Source organism: Lepisma saccharinum, chromosome 20, assembly GCF_977018435.1.
Source record: "Lepisma saccharinum chromosome 20, izLepSacc3.1, whole genome shotgun sequence".
In the NCBI taxonomy this organism is placed as follows: Eukaryota; Metazoa; Arthropoda; class Insecta; order Zygentoma; family Lepismatidae; genus Lepisma; species Lepisma saccharinum.
Window position 1 is genome coordinate 34,409,234 of NC_139248.1, and position 26,554 is coordinate 34,435,787.

The window sequence follows — 26,554 nt, forward strand, 5'->3', positions numbered from 1 at the left end:
TGATGAGGAAAGAAATGTAACAATAAACAGGAACAACAGAAACCAACCTCAGAACAATACTCATGGTAGGCGTGGCCAGATGCATGCCGTAAACGCAGCGCAGGTGATGACTGAACGTCCACGGGAGGATAGAATAAATGTAGGACGTCGCCAAGCACGGAATGAATATATTCCAAGGTATAACCGCCAATACAACGACAACAGGAATGAATATCAGCACTTTTCGAACAACAATGAAGCAAGCGCCAACCAAGAAGGCAGAAAGGAGCAACGTCAAGCTAATGTAACACGTACCGATCAGGGAAACGCCACAGGCTCTCTTCCTCGCAATTAGATGGGGGAGAGAAGGAAATTCACAATAGATTACTAAATGGCAACAATGCGAACGTATGGATGGGAAAATCAATTTCACAAAAGGAACTTTGTTCACATGTTAATAATAACAATAATGGAATGAAAATGGACGAACCAAGAAGATATGGTGGATCTGGCAAAAATGAGCATGGTGAAGTAGCCGACGATGATAACAACGTGTCCATGGCCCTCTCAGGCGTTATTGATGTAACAATGAATAAAATGACGACGAATGCCGACAGTGGAGCAACGTCACAAGAAACTTTAGATAGAGCGATAGGAGCTCTCGAAGACGAATTCTGGGAAGATGGAGGAAAAATGTACCCATCTTTAATAACGAAGATTCGTGCTTTGCCTGAGGCCAATTGTACGGTTAATAATACCGAAAGCATTTGTTTATTAGAGACAGGATCTACGTCATCAGCTATATCACACCTTATGTTACAAAGGATACAAGAAAATGAACCTCAAACATCGGTTATCGGCGTATCTAATCTTATTATTAGGACAGCCACGAAAGAAAAGCCAGTGCGAATTAAACAACAAATTCTTGGTGAAGTTAGACTTGGCAACACTGTTATTATTCATCCATTCTTAGTTGTTCCGCACTTGAGATTTGAAGTTATAATCGGAGCTGATTTCTTTCATGAATATCAAGCCAATATTGATTTCGAAAAGGGACTTTTGAATTTCACGAATCAAGATGAGAAATGTGCAGTTCCATTTCGCAAGAGCGATGTTTCCATTCAGCCACGTATTGTTACATGCATGATTCAAGAACCTCTTTTGCCAATAAATGATGCGGATCATATTAATCATTCATTAGAACCATATTGTGATGACGTCAACATAAACGCTTGCCAAACAATAAATAAGGAAGCTCTAAAGTTGCCAAAGCGCACGGAATATTATTCCGAGGAAGAAATTAAAAACATTGTTTGTAAACAAGATGATTTAGATAAAACACAACAAGGTAAACTACTGAAATTGTTGTTGAATTATCGGGACGTGATGTCAGATTTTCCAGGAGACGTGAAGAAATATGAATATAAAATTAAAGTGAAGAATATAATAGAATTTCAGGCGAAAACAAATTACATTCCTTTGGCTTATAAGGAAATAATAGATAGAGAAATAACTACTATGCTGGAGCAAGGTGTCATTAAACGAGGATATTCTGCCCACACCTCACCCTTATTGATTGTAAAGAAGAACGATAATACACCTAGAGTATGTCTCGACCTCCGCTTAGCGAACCGATTCATTGAACGAGATGCAGAGAGGTGTGAATCAATTGAAGATATATTATATCGACACCAAGGTGCAACTTATTTTGCCACGCTTGATTTGTCACAATGTTTTCTATCTATTCCACTGCACGAGGAGAGTAAGAAATACATGGCTTTCGTTTGTAGAGGGAAAACTTTTGTTTTTAACAAGATTCCGTACGGAATGTTAAATTCCTCTAGTGCTTGCGCACGCTGCGTAGAACAGGTTTTGGGGAGCGAAGTTCTCTCTTACACATCTGTTTACGTCGATGATTTACTGTGTAGTGCCGACAATTATGATGAACTTTTGTCAAGAATAGAAGCCATTCTGGAGAGATTGAAAATAGGAGGATTTCATGTAAAGCTTAGAAAATGTTCATTTGGAAAGAAGGAGATTAGTTATTTAGGTTTTAATTTAACCGGGTCAGGAATAAAATGTCAACCTGAACGGATAGAAGCCATTCAACAACTGCAGCCACCGAAAAACCAGAAAGAGTTAAGAAAATATCTAGGATTCGTTGGATTTTATAGAGCATTCGTGCCTCAGTTGTCATCGTCAGAAGCTCCATTGTGCGCTTTACTGAAGAAGGACACTCGTTGGAATTGGGGTCCGTTGCAGCAGTCCGCCTTTGAAGAGATAAAGGAAAAATTCCTGAACACAGTTATGCTTTATTATCCTCTGAAAGGCAAGACATTTCATTTGAGTGTAGATTCGTCATCCTATGGAGTTGGGGCATGTTTATATCAAAATGATGAAGATGGAAATCAACATGTTATTGCTTTTATTTCACGCACTTTAACCGCAACTGAGAAAGTATATGCTGCGACAGAGCGTGAGATGCTCAGCCTAATTTATGCTATCAAGAAATTAAGGCATTTCCTCGAAGGAAAACATTTTATTGTGGAAACAGATTGCAAGGTATTGACACACTTGTGGAAATGTTCTTTCACTAACAAGAGAATACAAAGATGGTGTTTACAAATACAAGATTTGAGTTTTGACATTAGATATGTGCCAGGGAAGCAACATATTGTGCCAGATTTTTTTAAGTAGAAATCCGGTTAATACTGACACTGGAGTGACGGAATGTCACACTGAAACCATTGACACTGAAGAAGTGATCGCAGCAATTGAGTATGATATTGATACGAGGGTTGTCCCTGAATTGAAGAATATGACCGAACTGCAAGAAAATGACGATAAGTTGAGAAATATTATTCACATTCTAAAGCAAGATGAAAACAGAAAACTTAGTCTTAAAGAGAGAAAAATCAAGAGTCTTCATACGATTGAAAATAACATTGTATTTAGAAGAACGAATAATGGTGCAAATGATTGGAGAGTGTGTGTACCCCAATCGATCATTACGAAATTGATTTGGTATATTCATACCATTCGTGGTCATTTCGGAAGTGCGAAAGTGTTCGCAGAGATGAGAAAATCCTTTTATTGGAAAAATATGGCTCGGCACATAAGAAAAGTTTTAGCCTCGTGTGACACGTGTCATCGTGTGAAGGCGCCAAACAAGAATTGCCAAGGATTACCGATTGCCATTATTCCCAGCCGCGAGGACAACCCCCTGCAAGTACAATATAAAGGGACCCAGTCAAGGTCAAGGAACCAGGGAACCCAAACAAACACACCCACGGACCTGTCCTAAACTTTCCCTTTTGTCAACCATTTCCCATAGAATGGAAAGGATTATATATCTTAAATTATACTCAATATATTATTGCATATTTTATTATATTTTCTATTATATCCCATTTACTCTTATTTACATTTAATCTCCGATTTTATATTGTGTTAATCAAGTTATGTTAATATGTATTTGATATAGCTTATCAATTATTAATTATATTTTCAATGTTCACATATTTACTCAAAAACGTGAACTCAGAATCGGACAGATTTTCCTTCTCTAAGTTCAAAAGGGGCTTTGGAACAGTTCTTTTCCACCACTGTTCATATCTATACTTCATTTCTAATTATTTTCTAATATCATTCAAGAATTCTATCATTTCTTCATATTTCTAGATCTTTCCAGCATTTCTCTGATTTCGCAGCAACTTCTTGCCAGTATTGCTGTAAGATTTCCCCTTGCAAACCCTAAATCGCCACACATGGCCCATGACGGATTCGCCCCGAGTCTAGCCTCGCATCACAGCCATCTTTACTTCTGAAATCCCTATGTCTTTACACTAAACGTTCTTGCGAATATCTTAAATCTGGCAACTATCGGCTAACCCAGCTCTCTCTTCTATTCATCTTTCCACTAATGGCCCAGAGGCAGCCACTGCTATTGTCAACTGTGTGTCTCTCTCCAGCCATTCTGGCGACACAAGTCATAAAACTCATTGTCTCACAACAACCCCTTTTATACGTCCAGATCATCTGGTCTGCATCCTCCTGTACTGGTTGCAAACTCCAAAGATGTGTCACTAGAATTATAGTAATATGATAATATGGTTGGATACTATGCTTTGGTGTAGCGGGGATATATTGCCTGAAGTCATAGGAGGTTTGACATCACTGCAAACTGTCCTTTGCTGCTTGTAACTTTTCCCTCCAAATTTCCACCAATAGAATTCAAAAAGTCAACTCAATTTCGGCATAACCATAACCTTCTAAATTTTGTGGAAACAGTTTTGGCTCGAGTACGGTGAAGGACGGAGGTGTCGAATACCATCGAGATCCGTCGGTGACCACTAAGCAGTACCGAGTGTAAGAGATATTATGGTGGACAGTGTTAAGATACCTAAGTGTGTGAGGTGACAAAAACACTTTTGACGTCCAAGTTGCTATGCTTATTTTCAGTACAAGTTTATTGTGCGGACAGTGTTATAAAATACATAAGTGTGAGCAAGGAACTAAATGCACCAATGGATCGGTTTGACCAATGCAGATCCGGTGTTTTGATAAAGGACCACAGGACGCAAGAATAGGAGCTTCACCACGGCAGTGTCGTCCAGGAACCCATGGAAGGGGTAAGAAAACGAAATTAAACAACAGTGCGCCAGCCCAGGTGATTCAGTAATCATCCCCTCTCGAAAATGTCAATCACAAACAACTAGAACTTTTGTATCTAAAAACTTTCTTATTTACTTATCTTCTTATCAGCATTAAACTCAAGTAAAATTGTTTCCAATCTTTTTTGATTTAAGTAATTATCTTTATTTGCAATGAAAACCTTCAGTGGTGTCCCACCCCTACCGACTAGCTAGCTGGAGGCGGACTGTGGTGATTGTTTCATTGGTATTTGGTTGTGTCTACTGAAGGATTAGTTCTTAATCCTGACGGTAGCGGCACCCTAATATCCGTGCCTCTTTGGCAGTGACCACTGTCCGCCGATGCAATGGAAGAGACCATTGCATCCAAGGATGTTGAATTGTACCATCGCAAGCGTGACCACATGCGCGATTTCAGAGTCCGATTGAATCTTTCCACGATGCTGGCTTTGACGTCACTGAAGGTCGAGTAATGTTGAACGTCGTGTTTCCGAATAAACTTTTGGAATACGGCATTGTAGAATTCATTCCCCTTGTCCGTGTGCAGAAATCGAGGTCGTCTGCTGCCGCTTTCGCGAAAAATTGTCTTGAATGCTTCCGTGACGCATGTTCCTGTTTTCGCCTTCAAAGGTAGAGCCCATGCGAATTTCGAAAATGTGTCTATGACTGTGAGGAGGTACTTGTTGCCCTTGTTCAATTTATGTACGTTTTTTAACTTGCCGCTACTCATCTCGACGAGGTCACTTTCCCAGAGGTCATCGATGCCCTTGGTTACCACAGCTAAACGTTCGTAGTTGCGGCGTGCAGGTTTATGCAATTCTTGGACGATGGCTTGCCTAGACATTTTTTTTTAGAGATTACGTTTGAAGAGAAGCACGAGCGTGATGGGATTCAAAGAGGGTGGCACCTCGCTCGTGTTTTGAATGATCAGCTTATCGCCGGCACTCACGTCGAAAACGGTAAGATCTTCGTCTTCGTGTATTTCATATATGTTGCGCGTTTCGTTCCAACGTGCCAGAGGAATGTTTCCTGCTTTCTGGACACCACGATTTGATATTAGGTCATGGTGGGAACGCTAGCTTTTCTGCCGTGAGACCAGTACGAAAATTCGTTTACCTGAATCGTGCCATCGAGGAGAAACTTGTAGTACGGATGATAAGGATGTAACATGTACAGTTTGTTACCTTCGACGAACGTGGAGATTCTCTGTTGATTGGGTACGCTGTTGATTTCGATGGCTTGCAAGGTGAACAATTTGGCGAATTTAGTGTCGACGCCGAGCAGATTACGATGAACGTGTCCGAGTTTATTTTCGATGGACAGCAAATGCTCGACTATGGTATCCGTTACGGCAGAAAATGACGGTTTGATTTTCACTTCCACGTTCAACTGCTTGTAGTTTTCGTTGAGTTCTTGCAACTTGGCACCGAAAGAGGCCAGCGTCGATTCCTGCGTGGATTCCAGCACTCCAACTTGATCTCTGATGTTGACGACAATGTTCTGAAGGTTCTCGACTTGATTCAATTTCGAGCTTTTCTCGGTAAGATCGTTCACGATGCTTCGCATCTCTGTAAACTGCGTGTGAAGGTCGGCGACGCTCTGCGAAGTGGGCAACGTCGACATCAGCGAATTAATTTCATCTCGAATCTGTTCCACGTTCGCCGTTTCCGTTTCCAGTCGTTTCAGCATTCGAGATATGTTCCTTTTCAAAGCGTGTAATTCTTTGGAGGTGGGGAGATTGGCCACCCTACTTTCGAGATCGCTCAATGAACTTTTGATGTCGCTCGAATCGGATAGTGCAGTCACCGCCGTTTTCAATTTTTCCAAATCTTCGCTCGAAGGCACGCTCGTCCGTAACGATTCCAAGTCACCCTGTATGTTGTCCAGTACGTGATGAAAATGAGCAAGATTGGATTCGACGTTCAAATTTTCTAAATATTCGATCTTCTGCTGAACCGTGCTTAACGTGTCTTGAATGCTCGTCAACGTGCTTGCTTCAGCGTGAATATTTTTAATTTCTTCGTTGATCAACTCCAAGGACGCCTGAAGCGTAGCGATGGTGGTTTGAATGTGTTCGAAATCTCGATAAGCCTCCAATTGAATTTTTATGTTCGCGACGCTTTTACCGATGACCTGCAGTTCGTCTAACGATGGTAGGTTCGTCATGGTATCTTCCAAAGTCTGCAACTTGGATTTAATTTCTTCCAACGTGCTGGTGAATTCTTCTTGTAATTTGGAAACGACGACATGCAAGCGTTCCACATCAATATCGTTCACGACGGTTTTAAGTTCAGAGAAATTCTTTTCTATTGCGGAAGTTCGTTCTTCGATTTCGAGTTTCAATTTTTCCAAATCTTCATTTTTCGATTGAAATTGCTGTAATTTGGCCAAATCATTTTGAAGCGAATCCACGCTCAACTGTATATTTTGAACGTTGTCGTAAGAAGGTACGTCAACATAATTTTTTATTAGCGTTTTCAGTTCGGAATCGATTTTCAGAATGGGGTCGGGACATTGCGTTTGGAGCGTAGCGATCTCCGACTCTAAACTTTTGTTTAAGGTCTCCTGCAAAGCGATCAAATCGCTCCTCAACTTTTTGACTCGAATTTCCAACATGAGAATCTCTTCTGCGTGGTCTACACGCTTGGTGTTGCCGAAAATGTCGTTAGGCATTTTGGTTAACGGTTATTTATAATAGGATAGACGATTCGTAATTCTACGAAGAGAGGAATGAGTTTGTCGTAATCTCCTAAGAGTTCCACGTAAAGACAATCTCCTGCAGAGACATCGTACGCCATGTTAGAAAGTACCTTGTCGTGCTTCATTCGAAAAATGTTCTTGCCGGTAGAAATTTTAATATTTCGCCCTTCGTTCTCCGGATTCACGGTGATCCGAAGTTTCCCGTCGATCGGAATTTCGTAGAAATGTAAATTGTTGTTGAAGACGTAAAACATCTTGCCGATTTCATCATCCAATTTCGTCCAAATACTGTTGAGGTGAACGATCAGTAGACCGTTGAGTTTGGATAACACGGAAGGTAAGAGGTTATTGGAATTTGGTGGTGCAGTTTCCATGATGGTCTGCTTTCTGTATCCGAACAAGTTCATAGGCATGCTGGTTATTTATTTTTTGTACGTGCGAGATTTTTTGTCATTTTCAAATTTTTGGTTTGATGTTAGGTATACTTTTTTTTTCAAATTTTTTGGTTTGATGTTAGGTTTACTTTTTTTGTCATTTTCAATTATTTTTTTTAGTATGATGTTAGGTTCACTTTTTTATGGACATTTGTAACATTTTTTTCCATCTCTCAAACGGTTGTGTCCCCATGGGAGTGTGTGGATTCCACATTGGAGAACGCACCTCTTGTCGTCGTTGGGATCCAGGGCAATCTTCCTCACCTCGTTGGTGGTCAACACATGGTCGACGCTCTGGATGCGCTGTTCTGCTCTTAGAACCGACGACCTAGTCTTGAGGCAATCGACAAAGTCCTCGAATGTAAGATGCTCCCGAACCACCTGTCTGCCGACACCCTTGGCCTTCTTGGTTACGCTGCCCTCGGCTTTGATGGCATAGGCCTTGGCGCGAAGACCTGCAAACTCAAGAATCACGTCTCCGTCCTTCTCATCTTTGAGTTTGCCAGGCACCTTCTTGTTGCGGGGCAGGATACCGTACTGGTTCGGCTGGGGATAGCCCGAGGTGTCGAAGAGGTTAACCAAAGATGGAACTGTGGCTATATCCCTGTATGCGTCGGCTGAGTGGACGTGGTACACCAAGCTGTGCGTGTCCGTGTAGAGAAGCGAGATGTTGTGGCCGTAGTGTGGACGTAATATGTCGTAGTACGTCTCGAACATGTGAAGCTTGCTCAGATCCAGAACCGTGGTTCCAACGTAGATGGGCTTGGTGAGCCTCACCTCACCTTGCTTCATGTGAATCAGAGCCAGCTGCTCGTTGTAGATTGTTCGAGACTTGAACAATGGACTCGCGACAAGCTGACGACATCGCTCTTTCCTCGTCACCAATTTTATGTCCACGCGATTCCGCACATTCTCCATGGTCTTGCCAAACACCGCATTATTCATGAGCTTGAAGAAATCCTTATCAAGCTCGGACGTGGCTGCGGTGCGGTGTTTGGTGTTGACTTCAATATATGGACGCAACCACGGAGAATGCTCGAACTTGAGGATGCGGTGAACTGCGTGGACCGTGACCCCTCGCTGCATCAACCACCGGAGATTCTGGTAGTGCAGGACGTAATTCTTCTTGTTTTCGAAATCCATGACGAGCTTCGTCTGGTTGGAATCGGGTGGACACTTGAACTCGGGTGCAGGGGGAAGATCGCAGAACAAATCCTGCAGCTTCTCGGAGAACTCAAGGTCCACCTCGGCGAAGAACCCATGTTCCGAATCGTCGAAGCTTTCGATGTCGAAGTTGGAAGGATCAGCCCACTCGAAGCCTCTAAAGGGGAGTGGCTGCATCATGGAGTGCCCGTACAAGTTATTCACGTCCGTGTGCATGATGTAGCTCGACGGTTGAGAGGAGTCGTAGCCAGTAGCCATGTGATGGTTGTTGGCGCGCGCGTGCCGTTGCGACACCTGGACCATGCCACCCCGGATGGCGCGTTCCACAAACAGCACCATGTCATAATCGGAAAGAAGCTCCAGCTCGATTTTCGTCACCAGAAACATGGCTGACCACGCCAGTCCGGGGAGACTATAGAAGTAGGCGGGGTCCAGTTGGTAGATCTTCATTGCGGTCGCACGGAACGTCTGGAACACGTCGGCGAGGAGCGTCACATCAAGTTTGATGTAGGCGTCGTGGTAGTCCCCGAGAGTTCGACAACCCAGCTCGCGCCACATGGACTGGGCATGGTGATATTCTTCGTCGGTGATGTTCGAGCCTCGTAGCTGACTGTAAAACTTCGCCTTGGGAGGTAGCGACGTCTCCGCAAACTTGGTAGGGTCTGTGACGTATTCGTAGGGGTAGACCCCCTTACGCCTGAAGAGACCGACGTCCAAATTCGGAAAGTTTGCAGAGGTGATGAGCAAATGCTCGTCGCTAAGCTTCCCCGCGAGAGCATCGAGGCTTGCCTGGAGGAACCTCAGGGAGTCGAGGAAGCGAAGCTCGACGGTAGAGCGTGATCCCGGGATCGACACTCGTTTGCTCACACTGATGTAACGCTCCTCGTTCTGGGCGAGAACGTTGATTCCCTCGTTGTCGTACCCAAGATGCTTGATCAGGTGGTGAAAGTCGTACCCCGAGCCGTTGTGGAAGAAGATCGGGATAAATCGCGGGTCCCGGGCCATGAGGTTGCATCCGTTGCACCAAGGACCAACATACCTACCGTTAAAGTGATCGTGGTGTTGGACTTTACGGTTGTTGGCGGTGTACTCCTTGACGCAGACAGGGCAAGCGATGGCCTCGTCGTGTCTACGTTGATCGTCGGGGGACAGTGGGAGCATAGACTTGGGGGCCAACAGTACCTTCCCTATCTCGGTGGCCTCGACAACCATCCTCTCGAGGAAGTGTTTGGCTGCGTCGGGACCACGGTACACGTAGGGCTCGGGGGCGATGTGTTGGTCTCGTCGCACCAAAACATATGCGAAACTGGATGCCTCGTGAAGTTGGTAAGGGGTGGTGGAGGAAACTTCGGGATCGGGATCGCAAGTGGACAGGGGTTTGAGGAAGGCCTCGAAATCCGCGATGATGATAGCGGGGTGTTCTACCATGGCACCGTGCATGTGGAAACGCTCCACGGTGCCAGGTTTGGGCAAGACTGCCACAGCTGGCTCGTTGTTACTGCAGTACATCTTGTGGCTAGCAAGCTTCTTGGCAGCGACGTTGGAGCCTCGAACATGTTGGTAATTGTGTTGATCCCGTCCGTCGAACATTGACAAGCACCTGCGACACACCTCGACGTGGTGACTATCACTGCTCCGTTGGCTCGAAACAAGCCGAGAGAGGGAACGGATAAGGGTGTAATGGTGATGGGTCTCGTCCTTGATGAGCAGAAGGTGAATTTCCTGCGCACCATCGTCGTCTACATTGCTCACCCGGATAGGGTACACCACATTTTTGTTCTCAGTGAGACCGTAAACGTTGATGGCCAACCGAGGGTTGTGTGTACGGGCCTCGAACTTGCGAATGTCCGGGACCTCCACCGGGTAGTCGATCCCAGCCATCGCATCTTCCAGCTCTGGCTCGTAGGGTAGGTAGTGGGTAACGCGTTTTGGATTATTTTTTGGCTCAACTGGGTGCAACGCTGCAAGCACCGACCAGAGAAAGCACTTGGCGTCACTGTTTTGAATATTCAGGGCGGCCTTCTTTGCCGCAATCGTAGGTGGTAAGGGGACGTAGCTGGAGGCGGAGAGGGGCACAAACTTGCAAAGTTTGACGCACAGTTCGTGAGGCTCGCTACACAGCGAACCCCCCGAGCCCTTAGCTTCATGTTCTTCTTGCTTGGTCACCAGCTCCTCCGCAAACTTGTTGTAGATGACCTCTAGGTTTTCGACATCCGCCAGATGCAACGTCTTCGCCTTGGTGTTGTGGCAGAAGCTGTAAATTTCATCAGACGGCTTCTTGTACTGGCAACGTAGCGATGCGTAGAATTTGGTGGAGTGCGTTGCAAGCGCATCGTTGAGGATAGAAATAATTTTGGCTTGCACGTTCTCCAAAAAACTACGCACGTCACATGAGCCCTCCGAAGTGAGGACAAAGTCCTCTAACAACCGCTCGAAAGCAGACTGGTTCGCTTTCGCCTTAGGCTTGACACGTTTGGCGGATGGTGGCGAGTCGGCTTCCGCTTTCCTCTTGGTCGAGCTGGTCGACGGTTGTGGAACAGGTGCTCCGACGACTTTGCATGATGTTATATGCTTTTTTAAATTATTAATAGTAATATGTTTGTCGCACCTGGGACATGGTTTTGTAGCGGTCACATGCTTACCAGGTACGCAGGTACGACAGTGCCTTTGGAAATTTTTAGCTGAAACGCCAGTTTCACACGTGGGGCAAATTTTCACAGATTGCATCTTGGTGAAAATATTTGTGGGGTATGTTTAGTGGAGTGTCACAAAATAAATGCTTTTGCAATTTAAAAAAACCTTGGAAGGCTACTTCGGTATAATGAAATATTTGTGGGGGTATGTTATTTTATATATATAGTGGAGTGCCACAAAATAAATACTGTGCAATAATAATAAAAAAAACCTTGGAAGGCTAATTCACGATAATGAAATATTTGTGGGGTATGTTATTTTATATATAGTAGAGTGCCACAAAATAAATGCTGTGCAATAATAATAAAAAAAACCTTGGAAGGCTAATTCGCAATGGTGCTGATATTGTTGCTCCGTAATCAATCCTGTAAATAAATGGAAAAAAATATATTTGTGGATAGAAAACACAAAAAATATTATGTGTACATAATTCTATTTAAGTTGTTCTACCAAACAATCTCTTTCTAACCCTCAATCCTCTTGGCGTATGAAGTATAAATCATAATTTCAGAAAACAGAGTTATTTCCGGTCACCATTTTTTGAAATCAAACCATAAGCATTATTTATGATAGTATTCGTCGAGCAATAGCAGATAGAGCAAGAATCATTTTCCTACAACTCATAGTTTATAAATTACAAAACATCTTAGAAATTTCATCTTGAAATTTTAATCTAAAATAACTCGGAAACAGCTAGCACTAGTCATCATCCCTCCAATAGGTTGTAGAGTCTTTCCAATTTTTTATCGAATGCTATTAAAATTTTTGAATTAGGGTCAAAACTAAGCCAAGACATTTTACAAGACGTTGATTATCTCGACTCCTATGGGACCTAGAACCTTGTAACTTTGGTCTATGTATATACTAGTGCTTTTCCAACATGTTCACAAAACCTTAGAACCTTCACAGACAAAAATATAAAATTTCCCCCTGTGTACATGTATAATTCGGATCCCACTGTAGGTCCAGTTTCGATTAACATTGCTGTGCATAAAGTAGACTTAAAAACAACAAATCCAACCCAGAGTATCAAAAAATACAAAAAAAATAAAGTTTCCCACTGTGCACGTGTATAATTTAAAACACCAAGTTCGATACCCGGCGGAGGTAGTTCGGATCCCACTGTAGGTCCAGTCCAGTGTATAAAGTAGACTTAAAACAACAAATCCAACCCAGAGTATCAAAAAATACAAAAAAAAAAGATAAAGTTTCCCACTGTGCACTTGTATAAATTAAAAACACCAAGTTCGATACCCGGCGGAGGTGGTTCGGATCCCACTGTAGGTCCAGTTTCGATTAGCCTTACTGTGCATAAAGTAGACTTAAAAAACAAATCCAACCCAGAGTACACGCGTCAATACCATCCACCATGAGTAAACTAACATGATCATGATCATCGTCCCTCCCCTCCCTCCGATTGTTACCTCGCTTTTATGTTATTCCCGATGAAGAATAGTTTTTTTTTTCAAGCGCACGTTATGTATGCTCATATTTTTGTTTAGCGTAAATTTCGATGTTTAATCAAAACACCACTTCCTGTTCACTAACACAACTCGCAATTATTATTATTAACACACACACATGCAAGAGAAATAACAAGAAACAAAACTTACCTACAAAAAAAACTGCTAGCTATTTAACACACACACAAAACGGTTGTATAATCGCGTACAGTTGCAAAAACGTTACTCTTCTGTACAGAAACTTTCACAGTACTGTGTTTGATCTGACCTACATCGACACCACAGAACGAGTCATCTCTCCCCCACCCGTCGTCGCATCCGGTTGCGATGACAATATAAGCAAAACTAGGTCGTGTCAGTATTGCCAACTCACTAGGCCTCTGAGTTTAGGACGACCCGACTTGTGCGAGCGGTTGGGGTGTGCAGCCGAACACCGTCGCCGCCCGACATCAACTCGAACTGGACGGCATCGAAGTGGTGCGTTACCTTTTCGGGAACCTCTCCTCGTACACGCTGAAGTACGTTTCGTTGTACTTCAACCTGGGAGAAAAAATGATGCCCGAGGGCGAAACCGTGCAGACGCTCTACGAGAAAAACAAGATAGACGATTTGTTGCAATACAACGTCCAGGATTCGATGCTTGTGAGGGACGCGTGTTTCTGAAAAACGGACTCGTGCAAACGATCGTCTCCACGTGCTGCCAGAGCGTGCTGCGTGCGGACCAGGTTCGCGGGCACCAACTCAACTTGCATCTCTCGCATTACTATTTCAGCGAAGCGTTGCAGAACGGGCGATGTTTGTGTTTCCCACGGCAGCATCTCGAGTACCACCACAAGCTTGGTCGGGGGGTACGTGCACCGTAACCCCCTCACATGAACGTGGCGCTCAAGAACAGGACGGAGGACGAGATTATTTTGGTGCTGGATTTCACGTCACTCTACCCGAGCGTCACATGGTCGCAGCTGGACTCTCCCCTTTCAACGTGAACTTTGGGAGTGGCGCGAATTCCACACCGGAACGTCCGTTCCGCCGGGCACGGAAGTCGATGTTTATCGCGACAGCACGAATCCCACACCGGCTGCACGGAAGCGGATCTCCACGTGTATTTTTCGCCCGACACGCTCAACGCCACGTGCATTCGCAAGATCATGGCCTTGCGTAAAAAAATCAAGGAAGTCAAGAATTGCAAGGAGAAGACCTTGCCACCGGGCAAACTGCTCGAAATGGACGCGAAACAGAACACGGCGAAGTTGATGATGAACAGCATGTACGGTCAGATGTACGAGCTGAAAGACATTCCCGAAGAGATTCGATCTCACGTGAACCAATTTTACGTTGGGCACCACTCACTCCTGGCGGGGTTTTAGGGGCCAGGAATCCTAAAAAAAAAAAACAATTATTATTTTGTTTGTTTGCTTGCGTCACAATACAGGCACGCGCGCATATGTGTGTGTGTGTGCGACAGAGAGAGGTTTACAAAGGTCACGATATATAAACATTGGCCGGGACTTGGAAAAAAAAATTATGATAAGGTACATTCATCCTTGAAGGATGAGAAAGTGCATTTACTCGTACCGGCTTTTTCTGCGCTGTAAAACATCGTCAGGCGCGGAACGTAGAGAAAAAGTGAGTTTTTTGATGTTTTGATGAAATTTTCGTAGGTTTGCAACACTGTGGCTCACTTCAATGAGTTTTTGAGGTTTTGGTGCTGTTTTCTACGCTGTGAAACATCGTCAGCGCAATAAATGAGGCGCGGAACGTGGAGAGAAAGTGAGTTTTTGAGGTTTTTTTGATCCTCACTTAATGACGTTCAAACGGGCTGATTACACTACTCACGTGGGCGAAGCGCACAAGGGAAGTTCGGTGGGCGAAGCGCACAAAAGGAATTCGATATGACAGGTCGTGGGCTACCAAACGATGCAGCAATGTAGCACCAACGTCCGAGGAGCCGAATCCCTGATTTTGAACTTGTTCATGACTAGGTCTAGGATTGTTGATGGAAGAGGAAGTGAACGAAGCCGTTGAGAACTTTGTCGAAATACTGCATGCCATTCTCTTAGTGTTAAAAAAAAACAGGCTTGGTACCTATGGAAGCAGCACCCTAATGTTCACACTCACATTGTGACATCAGACTTCATTCAAAATACCTACTAAAAAAAATATAGTGAACATATAAATAACATAACAACCGAATGTACTACAAACCCAAAGAGATTCTTCACATTACTAAATTCAAGAAAACAAAGCCCACGTATACCTAAAGAAATTGTTCATAATACTGATATTGCTAGTGGACAAGATAGAGCCGAACTTTTCAATGTTTTTTTTTTTTCATGAAAACTTCTACCCTCCCTCAGTTTCCGACCCTCTCCCCCACTTAAATTCTGTCTGTCCTCACACACAATCTTCAATCAAAACGTCCCCCGAGGAAGTAAAAAACCTTTTCGCTTCATTGCCCCTCCTCCGGTCCCTAGGTACAGATGAAATCCCCACAATATTTCTGCGTAAAACTGCCGACTCTTTGGCTCTTCCCCTGTCTGCCTTACGCAACAAATGTTTCTCTGAGGGTGTGTATCCGAAAAACTTCAAATGGGTCAACAATGTGCCCATTCACAAAACTGGAGATAAGAAATGTGTTAAATCCTATAGACCAATCTCACTTCTATCGCCACTATCAATTATGTGTGAAAAAATCATCAAAAACAGGTTACTTCAGTTTACGTCACCGTATATCAATACAGCACAACATGGTTTTCTTCCAGGCAGCTCTTGCCTAACAAATCTTTCCGTATTACTTTCGCATGCTGCCAGAGCTGTTGATAATAACTCCCAACTTGACACTATATATTTGGATATTTAGAAAGCCTTTGACAAAATTAATCATAAATTTCTTCTACATAAATTATCATCCAGATTTAACATCCATGGAAAATTTCTCTCTTTACTGCAGGACTACCTCAATGAGCGTGAACAACATGTTTTTATTTCAGGTACCTCCTATAACGTTCTTCCCGTTTTGTCTGGAGTTCCTCAGGAGAGTGTCTTAGACTCACTCCTATTCCTTCTGTATATGGATGACCGCCCTGAAAAACTGTCCTCTCTCCCTCAATATACTTTTGTTTGCGGATGATTGTAAACTCTTCAAGGAGATCTCATCGCATCAGGACGTGACAATTCTTCAAAATGCTCTTAGAGAATTTTATAAGTGGTGTCGTCAGTGGAATCTAGAATTAAACCCTCAGAAATGCTCTTTCCTGACTTTTTCCATAAAAAAAGAACAAAGTGGTGTCTGCTTATGCTATTGAAAACAATTCAATCCAAAAAGTTTCCACTCAAAAGGACCTAGGTATTATCATGGATGAAAAACTCACTTTTAATTATCATATTATAGCTACCACTAAAAAAGCCATGCGCCTTCTTGGTCTTCTATACAGATTTAGTGAAGTTCAAAACTCATCATCTCTTGCCTCATTCTTTAAATCTTTCATCTCGCCCATCCTTGAATACTGTTCCCCAATTTGGGCAATGGCCTCAAAAACCAAAATAGATTCTGTTCTCAGTTTCTTTCTTGCCATTGATCGCCATAGAATACCTACTTTCCGACATGTAGCCCAGTGGTAGCCATAAGACAACCAGCCGTGCCTCTTTTCGGCTGGCACGACGCGAGAGCTTTCGCATTGTGTTGACATAGTTGATAACTTCACAGAGAAGTGACTAATCCTGACCGATTTGTAATACTCGTTGGAAAAGTAATTCGTGAGAAAGATACTTTCCTGCATACTTGGCAAGAACGAACGTAATATCTTCCCCAAATTTATATAACCATTTAGATAGATGCGTCTAAAGCGCCATCCAGACTTTTTTGTTATCGATTTCTTCCTTAAGAAAAGATATATCCCTTGCTCTCACGCACACAGACACTCATGTGTTGCAACTGACGTTGACAACATTGAAGACATTTTCTGTACAAAAGAATTGCCTAAATATCAAAGGGAATTCGCATCACCAGGGGAGTTTTTACTTTAATATTTGTAAAAATCACACGGAAAATCTATCAGTATAAGAATTTCACTTGGAGATATAATTCAATTTATTGCATTGAATTCTAAAAATTGTAGATCTACAGTTCATTTAGTAGATAATCATATTTCAGTTGTTAGCAACACCGATTGTTGATGTACAGTCTGCCGTGCTGGGGTTGCAAATTATAAACAAAGCAAGGTGAGAATACCGTGATCGACTCGGTGTCCCTAATTGTTCAGTGTTTTTCTTTTTAGTGAAGTGAAAGTGTCCGATGGTGTGTGAAAGGAAGGGTAGTTAGTAAAGATGGGTCAGATTAGAGCATTATTACATACACCGTTTTCCAAGGTACTATGCGATATTAAATTAAAAGTTAAACAACTTGGCTGTCCCACGCCAGATTTAACCATCAATTCTATTTAAAAATATCAAAAAAATGGTAAAGGTGACAGGCGTCGAAATTTTAATAGTTGCATTTATTTCCTAGAAACTCTGGCCGACCTCCGCACAGCATGCTACGACGCCAGGGATTGCGGGTTCGAATCTCGGCCTAGGCATCGGTGTTCTTTGTGAGTGTTCACTCATCCTTATCTTCGAGATTAACCAAAAATAGTACAAATGCGAAGTAAACTAAACCAATCTTAGGAACTCTGAATTTTTGTCTGCAATTTTAGTAAACCAAGTTCCGTTAAAATTACCTCCTTCATTAGATTTCTATGACATATGCTAGCGAAAATTTTTCGATTTCTTGATTACGTTGGCACTACCCATCATACTAGCTGCCAGCCGCCACTGCCCTCTCCCCCCAGTTTTGGAACCCAATTGCCGCCACTGTACACACCTCGTCATGAATAATCACTAATTTAACAGTAATTTCTAACATGACAAAGGATTCTCCAAATTTGTTTGAAGTCACTTCATGTTCAGATAGGTTAATCGTAACTGGGCCTACAGTTCAAAGTGGCATCCGAACCATTCTGCAATGTGCCTCTACCGGGGATCGAACCTGGGCCTTGATTATACTATGCCAGCCTCCGTGGCGGAGTGGTTAGCACATCGCGCTACGACGTCAGGGATCCCGGCTTCGAATCCTGGCCTGGGCATGGATGTTTGTGAGTGTCCATTCATCAACTTCATCATGTCATTACTCATCCCCATCTTCGTAAATTAGCCAAAAGTGGCACAAAAAGCGAAGTATAATATCGCAAATCAATCAATCAATTCATTATACTATGGGCCTCACAGCACTTCCTTGACGCCATCTCTCCCAATATTTCTGTATAACTTTTGTTAAAAAAAAACATAAATGTAATGCATGGACAATGGTAAACTTTACTTGAAATAAATGTAACGGTGATCAATGAAGTTTTACGACTTCAATTTTGATACTTCACAAATATATTGTGGATAATTTGGTACCCTTCTACTAATGTTAAAAATGGATGTTATGTTATTTATTTGTAGAAAATGTATGTCAAAGAGAGCAAAATCTTTATGATTAATGCTATGTAGTGCGCTGGAGTTACATGCCTGCGTTTAAAGTAATTGTAAGGTAAGGGGTACTTATCTGTAGACAAGATTCTAAAGTGATTTATTATTTCATTAATGCCCTTTGCAGTCAGTCATTGTGACTGCATGTATTTGCTTTACTTTCATTTACATGGGGGAATAGGGGAGAGTCATCATTATCTAAACCTTGTTACTTTCATTGCTAAGTAAAAGTTAGATACATGATGCTCCTGCTGCCCGGAGAATGATGACTCCGCATGGCCTACACTGAAGTCTACTCAGGGCTGAATGAAGTCGATCATAGTTCGTTTTAAACAGTTTATTTTTATTTGTGTGCGAAATGCAAAACATTCGTGATAATTGAGCCCGTTGGGACGTCTAGTATACGAAGCTCAACCCGGTGGAGAGATGAAGGAAGCACTTTCTTCAACCCGGTGGAAGTATGGAGGGTGAACTTTCATCAACCCAGTGAATAGATGAAAGGAGTGCTTTCTTCAGCCCGGTGGAGGGTGCACTTTCTTCAACCCGGTGGAAGTATGGAGGGTGTACTTTCTTCAAGCAGGCGGAGGGATGGAGGGAACACTTTCTGCAATCATGTGGAGGTATTGAGGGAGCATTTTCTTCTTTGGGTACCTATATGGACTTTGGCCTCGGTCAGGAACCGCCTTAAGCCAAACCTCCAACAGCTAAAAGTGCGACAGAAAACTCGAAATGATTTTGTAGTGATGAAAATACATAATTAAATTATACTGAAACCCAGAGAAAGAAATCTCTGTTAGTAGAGGGATTGGATTCCTTCAAATCCATACTTGGTACGAGGCCTATTATTTTTAATAATTTTAGCACAGTGGAAAACCTATTTTGATGATGTTTTTGTTGATTTTATACAAATCTGTGATTTTTCATCTCGTACTTCGTACGAATGTCATAATTTCTTTCGAGTTAAAGTACATAACGCCTACACCCACGCACACCTACACCCACCCACACCCATACCCACCTACACCCACACCTACCTACACCTATTTACTTCCGGTCCACTTCCGGTCCACTTCCGGTCCACTTCCTGTCTACTTCCGGTCTACTTTCTGTCCACTTCCGGTCTACTTCCGGTCCACTTCCGGTCTACTTGACTGATACCTGTGAGTTTTTTCCAGTTTTTTTTAAGCATACAAGTACAGTAATTTTGCGGATTCTAAGCCATACTTGGTACGAGGCCTATTGTTTTTATTAATTTAACTACAAAAGAAAAACCTATTTTGATGATGTTTTTGTTGATTTTATACTATTGCAAATCTGTGTTTTTTTCACCTCGTACTTGGTACGAGTGTCATATTTTCTTTCGAGTTAAAGTACGTAACACCCACGCACACCCATGCACACCTATGTATACCCACACCTACACCCACGCACACCCATGCACACCTACGCACACGTACACCTATACCCACCCACGCTGTTTAACCTAAGAGGATTCGAATCTCCGAGAGATTTGAGGTCCGCCTATGGTACCTGACAGACGACACCTTTGGGTTTCATAGTGATGGTATTTTATTTATATATCATGCGAGGTTAGGAAGAAAGTTCGCGCCTCAGTCAATGCGATGAGTTGTGTGATGATGCTGTCTGTTTCAGCGTTTGACTCATACCAATCGTACGTATATCGTCTCCTTCCTTCCCTCGCCTTATGAAGCTCGTCCATCATATCGGCCAACTTTTTGCCTGCAGCCCGTAAAAGAGAATCAGGATTCTGGAAGTTTTTCATACCGCTTATTTTGCGAAGATTGTCCATAAAAATTATCTCGCACGGTGGACGAAATTCAGGCGCTATTTTGCTTAACTCAACGAGCCTCGCAACATCCTCACCTCCGTCGAATGTGTACGCAAAAATCTTGTGCAGCAGTTCAAGTGGTAAGTCGGTTGTACAAGTTGTCATTTTCACGAGGTGTTATTTAAATAGAAGTTTCTCGGTATTTATATATAAATTTTCTTAGGGAAAAATACAAAACGCACAATCAAGTCAAAATTCAATAAGATTCTATTTACTAGAAAAAAACACTTTTAAACTTACGATAATTGATAGAATGTAACTTAAAAGACAATAGTTATAATTATAATATTTTTTTTCAACTCTGGTATTTATATATAAATTTTCTCTGGAAAAAAAACAAAATTCAATACAAATACAAATTTATACAAATTCAATCTGTGTGAAAAACAACTTGAACCACCTTCAAAATAAAATAATTTTAGCTATTACGATAAAATTTTCAGCTGTGTTATTTATACAGAATTTCCAGAGACAACAAGTAACATCTGATCACATCAAAACTCAATCTGATCGAAATTACTATGAAAAAAAAATCACTTGATACACTTTTTTTAAACTTAAAAGTAATAAATGGTATGTAGCTTTAAAATAAATTAAATATTTAACTTTTAACACTGCAACAACACATCCGTACTCTTCGAACACTATCGCCATACTGACTGATCTGTAATGCGAAAACCCTTTAAGTAACCTAAGCGCGGATGAAAACATCCGAAACAGTAAGTCAATCAGAAGACACCCATTACGCCATAACCAACAACACGCTAGATACGGGTCTGCGTAATAACTTGTTGCGTAAACATTGCGTAATAACTTGTTGCATAGCGTGGGTGTGCGTGGATGTGCGTGGGTCGGTATAGGTGTACGTGTGCGTAGGTGTGCATGGGTTTGCGTGTGTGTATGTGTGGGTATGCATAGGTGTGCATGGGTGTGCGTGGGTGTTACGTACTTTAACTCGAAAGAAAATATGACACTCGTACCAAGTACGAGGTGAAAAAAACACAGATTTGCAATAGTATAAAATCAACAAAAACATCATCAAAATAGGTTTTTCCATTGTAGTTAAATTAATGAAAACAATAGGCCTCGTACCAAGTATGGCTTTGAATCCGCAAAATTACTGTACTTGTATACTTAAAAAAAACTGGAAAAAACTCACAGGTATCTGTCAAGCAGACCGGAAGTGGACCGGAAGTAGACCGGAAGTGGACCGGAAGTAAATAGGTGTAAGTAGGTGTGGGTGTAGGTGGGTGTGGGTGTGTGTGGGTGTAGGTGTGCGTGTGTGTTGGCGTTACGTACTTTAACTCGAAAGAAATTATGACATTCGTACGAAGTACGAGATGAAAAATCACAGATTTGCAATAGTATAAAATCGACAAAAACATCATCAAAATAGGTTTTCCACTGTGCTAAAATTATTAAAAATAATAGGCCTCGTACCAAGTATGGATTTGAAGGAATCCAATCCCTCTACTTCTGTTTTTTATACTTTAAGTTTCAATCTCATACCGCTATGATTTCATTACAATGACATATTTTAAAGTAATGCATTACAAATATCCTAATATACAGCAGATAATGACAAAATATAAGATTCCTCTAAAAATAATTTGATTTTAACAAATTTCTGAGTAAGGAGAAAAATTATTGTTAACTAACTTATATTATTGAAATATGTAGTACAGTGGAATACGTTAAGATTTTTCAGTGTCGTCAGTTTTATTGAAATTCCTCAATTTTAAAATTTTAAAATTATAGTATTATTGTACTTTCCATTTAATGTTTAAACGTTACGCAAATGCGTAACGTAGCAACCTTTTGTAAAGATCACACGTACAAGGGGAAATGACGAAAAAATATCAACTTTTATACGTCAGTGAACTTAAAGTTATATCTACTCAAAGAATATGAATTAAATGGCAAAATTTGAGAAGCTCTTAAGAATTAATTACTACTCTCGAAATGAGTGTATGTGTAGGCCTAAATAACATTATTATGAAATAAGTAGTTAAAATTGTCTGTTGACTAGTTCTTCGAAAATACTTCGTAATTTTTCCCAAGTATAGACTGTGGGTCAGTGGTTTCCAAAGTGTGCGTCGCGGCGGCCTGTGGTTTACAGGCGCGCTGGGAAGTGTTCCAATATTTTCACTGAAACGACACTAACTTGTTAGTTTACACATGGATTTAGATATTATTGTTTCATATATGTGCTTATTTAGTACTTCTTACACATAAAATCTTTCTGAATTTGATATATGTGTTTATTTTTTAACTTAAATCAAACCACCTAACCACACTAACTGAGCGTTGCAACTGTTACATAGGCCTACATTCTGACTTGGGCGCCGCGGCACTTGAAACACTAAGTGCGCCATGAAACGAAAAAGTTTGCTGTAGATGATGATCTCTTCATGATACACGCACACCTACTTTAATTGAACCTATTTCTACATACGATAATTTGTCGTTGTTAGGGATTAATGAAACCCACGCTTAAATTCCTACAATTTACGCCATATCCTGAAAGACAACTTGCATCATGTTTGATTTTTACCATTTCCTGGTTTCTCTTCCAGGATAATAAGGATTTTATAACAAAAAGTCCTTTATCAATGGACATATTCTCCTGTCTGCATACGAGGCCTACTGTATTCCCTTGCGTTTTGCTTTGGTTTGCTTAATTGAAGTAAGCTACTCCATTAATATTCTCAGTGAGTTTAATTTTCCGGCGACCGTATTTCCCTTCCTAAAGATTGAATTATTAAGTTAACTTATTTAAGTTTTGTGTTCTTAGTATACAGATGTTTCAGTAGGTTAGGCTAGTTATGTTGGTTGCATTATTATTTATACACTTTCTGTCATCGCCTGCATGTTTGTGTGTCTGTACGCAAAGTTTTTAATAACTAAAACCATTTCAACACTTTTGACTTGTGACCACTGTAACTTGTGCAGCGATAGTTGGACCAGACTTCTCGAATAATCTGTGCAAATTATAAATGACAATTGCGTTTCCAAAGATTCAGCTTACTTAATACGAAATTCCAATCTTACAAACTCTATCCTCATACTCCTGTAAATAAACATTTTGAAACTTATTTTCCATCTGGAACTCAGACCCGTAAGTTATTACGCAGCAATTGAATCTAAGCGTTGATAATTCTTTACCAATTTTTGAGTTAAGTTTCAAACGTAGAATACAATTTAATCTACATCGCCTTATCCCTTGGTAATTTGAAAAGTATAGGTAGATTATGGTGATCGGTATTGTGTATGAGTTTTCCAATGTTATATAACATCTTAAATGTTCTTGCAGCTGAAGTTAACATTCTGAATGAATAAGAAAGAGATTAGTGGATTGTGTTGGCTGTCGTAAACGAACTATACCGGACCAGTCCTATGGCGTCAAGAAGGTGCTGTGAGGCCCATAGTATAATGAAGGTCCAGGTTCGATCCCCGGTGGAGGCACATTGCAGAGTGGTTCGGATGCCACTTTAAACTATTGGCCCAGTTAGGATTAGCCTATGTGAAATAAAGTGACTTCAAACAAACTTGGAGAATCCTTTGTCATTTTAGAAATTACAGTTAACTTAGTGATTATTCATGACGAGGTGTGTACAGTGGCGGCAATTGGGTTCCAAAACTGTGGGCAACTGCCCTGCCCCCCACACCTCCCCTAATCGCCGGAAATGGATGTGTATCATGTGTATCTGTGTGAAAGTGAATGTAATACGTAATAAGATATAATGCAATAATATTTTCTGATGTAGAGCGAAACAGCTGCTTACCTTCAGAATTCAGATGTAAAAATGGACAATGCATACAAGCTAACAAGACTTGCAACCGTGTAGTGGAATGTAGAGATAGAAGTGACGAAGAGCCTAGCATGTGCAGTAAGTACCCTGTTCACATTGTGCCATTTTAGTGAAAGTAAGTTATTCATACTAGACGTTTTAGTATATCACTTCTTTCTAAGAAAATGTCCTGTTTTCAACCTTAGGTCATTACATGTCAAATGTCTTATTTTGGACGATAGACCCTTCCCGATCAGCTTCAATTATTTTGTTTATGGAATATATATCCAGGTCCATGGAGAGTCCTGCAAAGTTTAAGCCCATTGTATAGTCTGGTTGAAGCAACAGAGCTTTCAATGTGATGATTAGGACTAGGATTTTCATGACTTAGCATATTTTTTTTTGGTAAGGGTGATATGTTCCCTGAACATATAGAAATTCATATTATGAAGAAACTAATTAAATTAATTTGCTTTTTAAGGGCATATTTTGGCATATTTGGCAATTCCTGCGAGATAGAGCATATTTTAATGGATTTTCGGCAATATTCAGCATATTTTTTTATTTTCAAGAAACATACAGTCATTTTCGAAGTAGGTTCGTTCTTACTCCCATGTTTACTCGAAATCTTTTTAATTTATTATTTGAAAATTTACAGAAAGCATTCACTGTGCATTGCAACTCAGGGACCTTAAAGTGAACTAAAAATGTGAAAATATCTCAGCATTTAGATATTGATGTTTGAAATAGTCCAGTTATAAGGGCATATTTTTTCAAATTATAGTGCATATTTTGTACAATTTTAGGTCATAACAGCATATTTTATTTTGCATATTTTGGTGATTTTTAGGTCATAAAAATCCTAGCCCTAGTGATGATTAATTATAATTTCAATAAATTCAATCGTGTAATTATAATGCAATACCCTTTATGAGCAACATTATTACTTTTGGGCTTCAAGAATTGTGTTAAGTGCTTGGGAAAGTTAAGAACCGCTGGTGTTGACCTTTGGCTCAGCCTTAGACTATTGATTGATTTAGTTTATTTTATTTCGCGTTTTGTTCCTCTTGACTAATTTTGATTGATTTAGTTTATTTTATTTCGCGTTTTGTTCCTCTTGACTAATTTTGATTGATTTAGTTTATTTTATTTCGCGTTTTGTTCCTCTTGACTAATTTTGATTGATTTAGTTTAGTTTATTTCGCGTTTTGTTCCTCTTGACTAATTTTGATTGATTTAGTTTAGTTTATTTCGCGTTTTGTTCCTCTTGACTAATTTTGATTGATTTAGTTTATTTTATTTCGCGTTTTGTTCCTCTTGACTAATTTTGATTGATTTAGTTTATTTTATTTCGCATTTTGTTCCTCTTGACTAATTTTGATTGATTTAGTTTATTTTATTTCGCGTTTTGTTCCTCTTGACTAATTTTGATTGATTTAGTTTATTTTATTTCGCGTTTTGTTCCTCTTGACTAATTTTGATTGATTTAGTTTAGTTTATTTCGCGTTTTGTTCCTCTTGACTAATTTCGATTGATTTAGTTTATTTTATTTCGCGTTTTGTTCCTCTTGACTAATTTGCGAAGATGGGGATGAGTGATGAAATTATGAAATTGATGAATGGACATTCACAAACAACCAAACCCGAGCGGGATTCGAACCTGGGACCACCTTAGACTATTGTACACTACCAAATGCACTTATTTACTTTTCTAATATAGTGTCTAATATAGTAACCCTTTAAACCTTTCTTTATCTTTGGAGCTCTAGGAATTGATTAGCGTCCTTATCGTAGGTTATGTACAGTCACCCGCAATAAAAATGGTACACCTAGATATTGAAATACTCGCTTTCCTGCAAGGCGTTTTGTGTATTACCTAACTGTACGGTGATAAATAGATTTTAATAGAAAATTTTCTATCGAAACTTTAGACTTAGGCAACCACATAACGCCTTTCCAGGGAAACGAATATTTCAGAATCTAGGTGGCTCTTTTGTATTGACGGTGAATGCACACACGGTTTTATGTAATAATCTATTCTATATATTGGATAAAAATATTCAAAAAGGTGTAAAATTATTTCAGGAAGTATTTTCACATCCACCTACCCAGTGAGAAGCGCCATGAAAGGCCCTGAAAGAGGGCTTACGGTTAACATTATGATAAACGAACAAATCAGGCCAATTCTGAAGGCTCAGCCAGGGGTTTTTAAGGTACAATATTTATTATTTTCTTGATTTTGATTGATTTTATTGATTAGATTAGTCAATCATTAAAAATAAACAACTACTAGATAGATTAGCTACAACTAATTTTCT

At 40.8% G+C, this 26,554-nt stretch overlaps 1 protein-coding gene across 3 annotated transcripts in view; it reads left to right on the plus strand.

Moving 5' to 3' along the window:
- LOC146003575 (uncharacterized) overlaps positions 1 to 26,554 on the plus strand; it is a 340,389-nt gene that overhangs the window by 303,850 nt on the left and 9,985 nt on the right. For all 3 annotated transcript variants that reach the window (XM_083141873.1, XM_083141874.1, XM_083141875.1), the window contains 2 exons: positions 24,214 to 24,336; positions 26,322 to 26,449. In XM_083141873.1, coding sequence (XP_082997999.1) covers positions 24,214 to 24,336; positions 26,322 to 26,449 — 251 coding nt within the window. The remainder of the gene's footprint in view (positions 1 to 24,213; positions 24,337 to 26,321; positions 26,450 to 26,554) is intronic.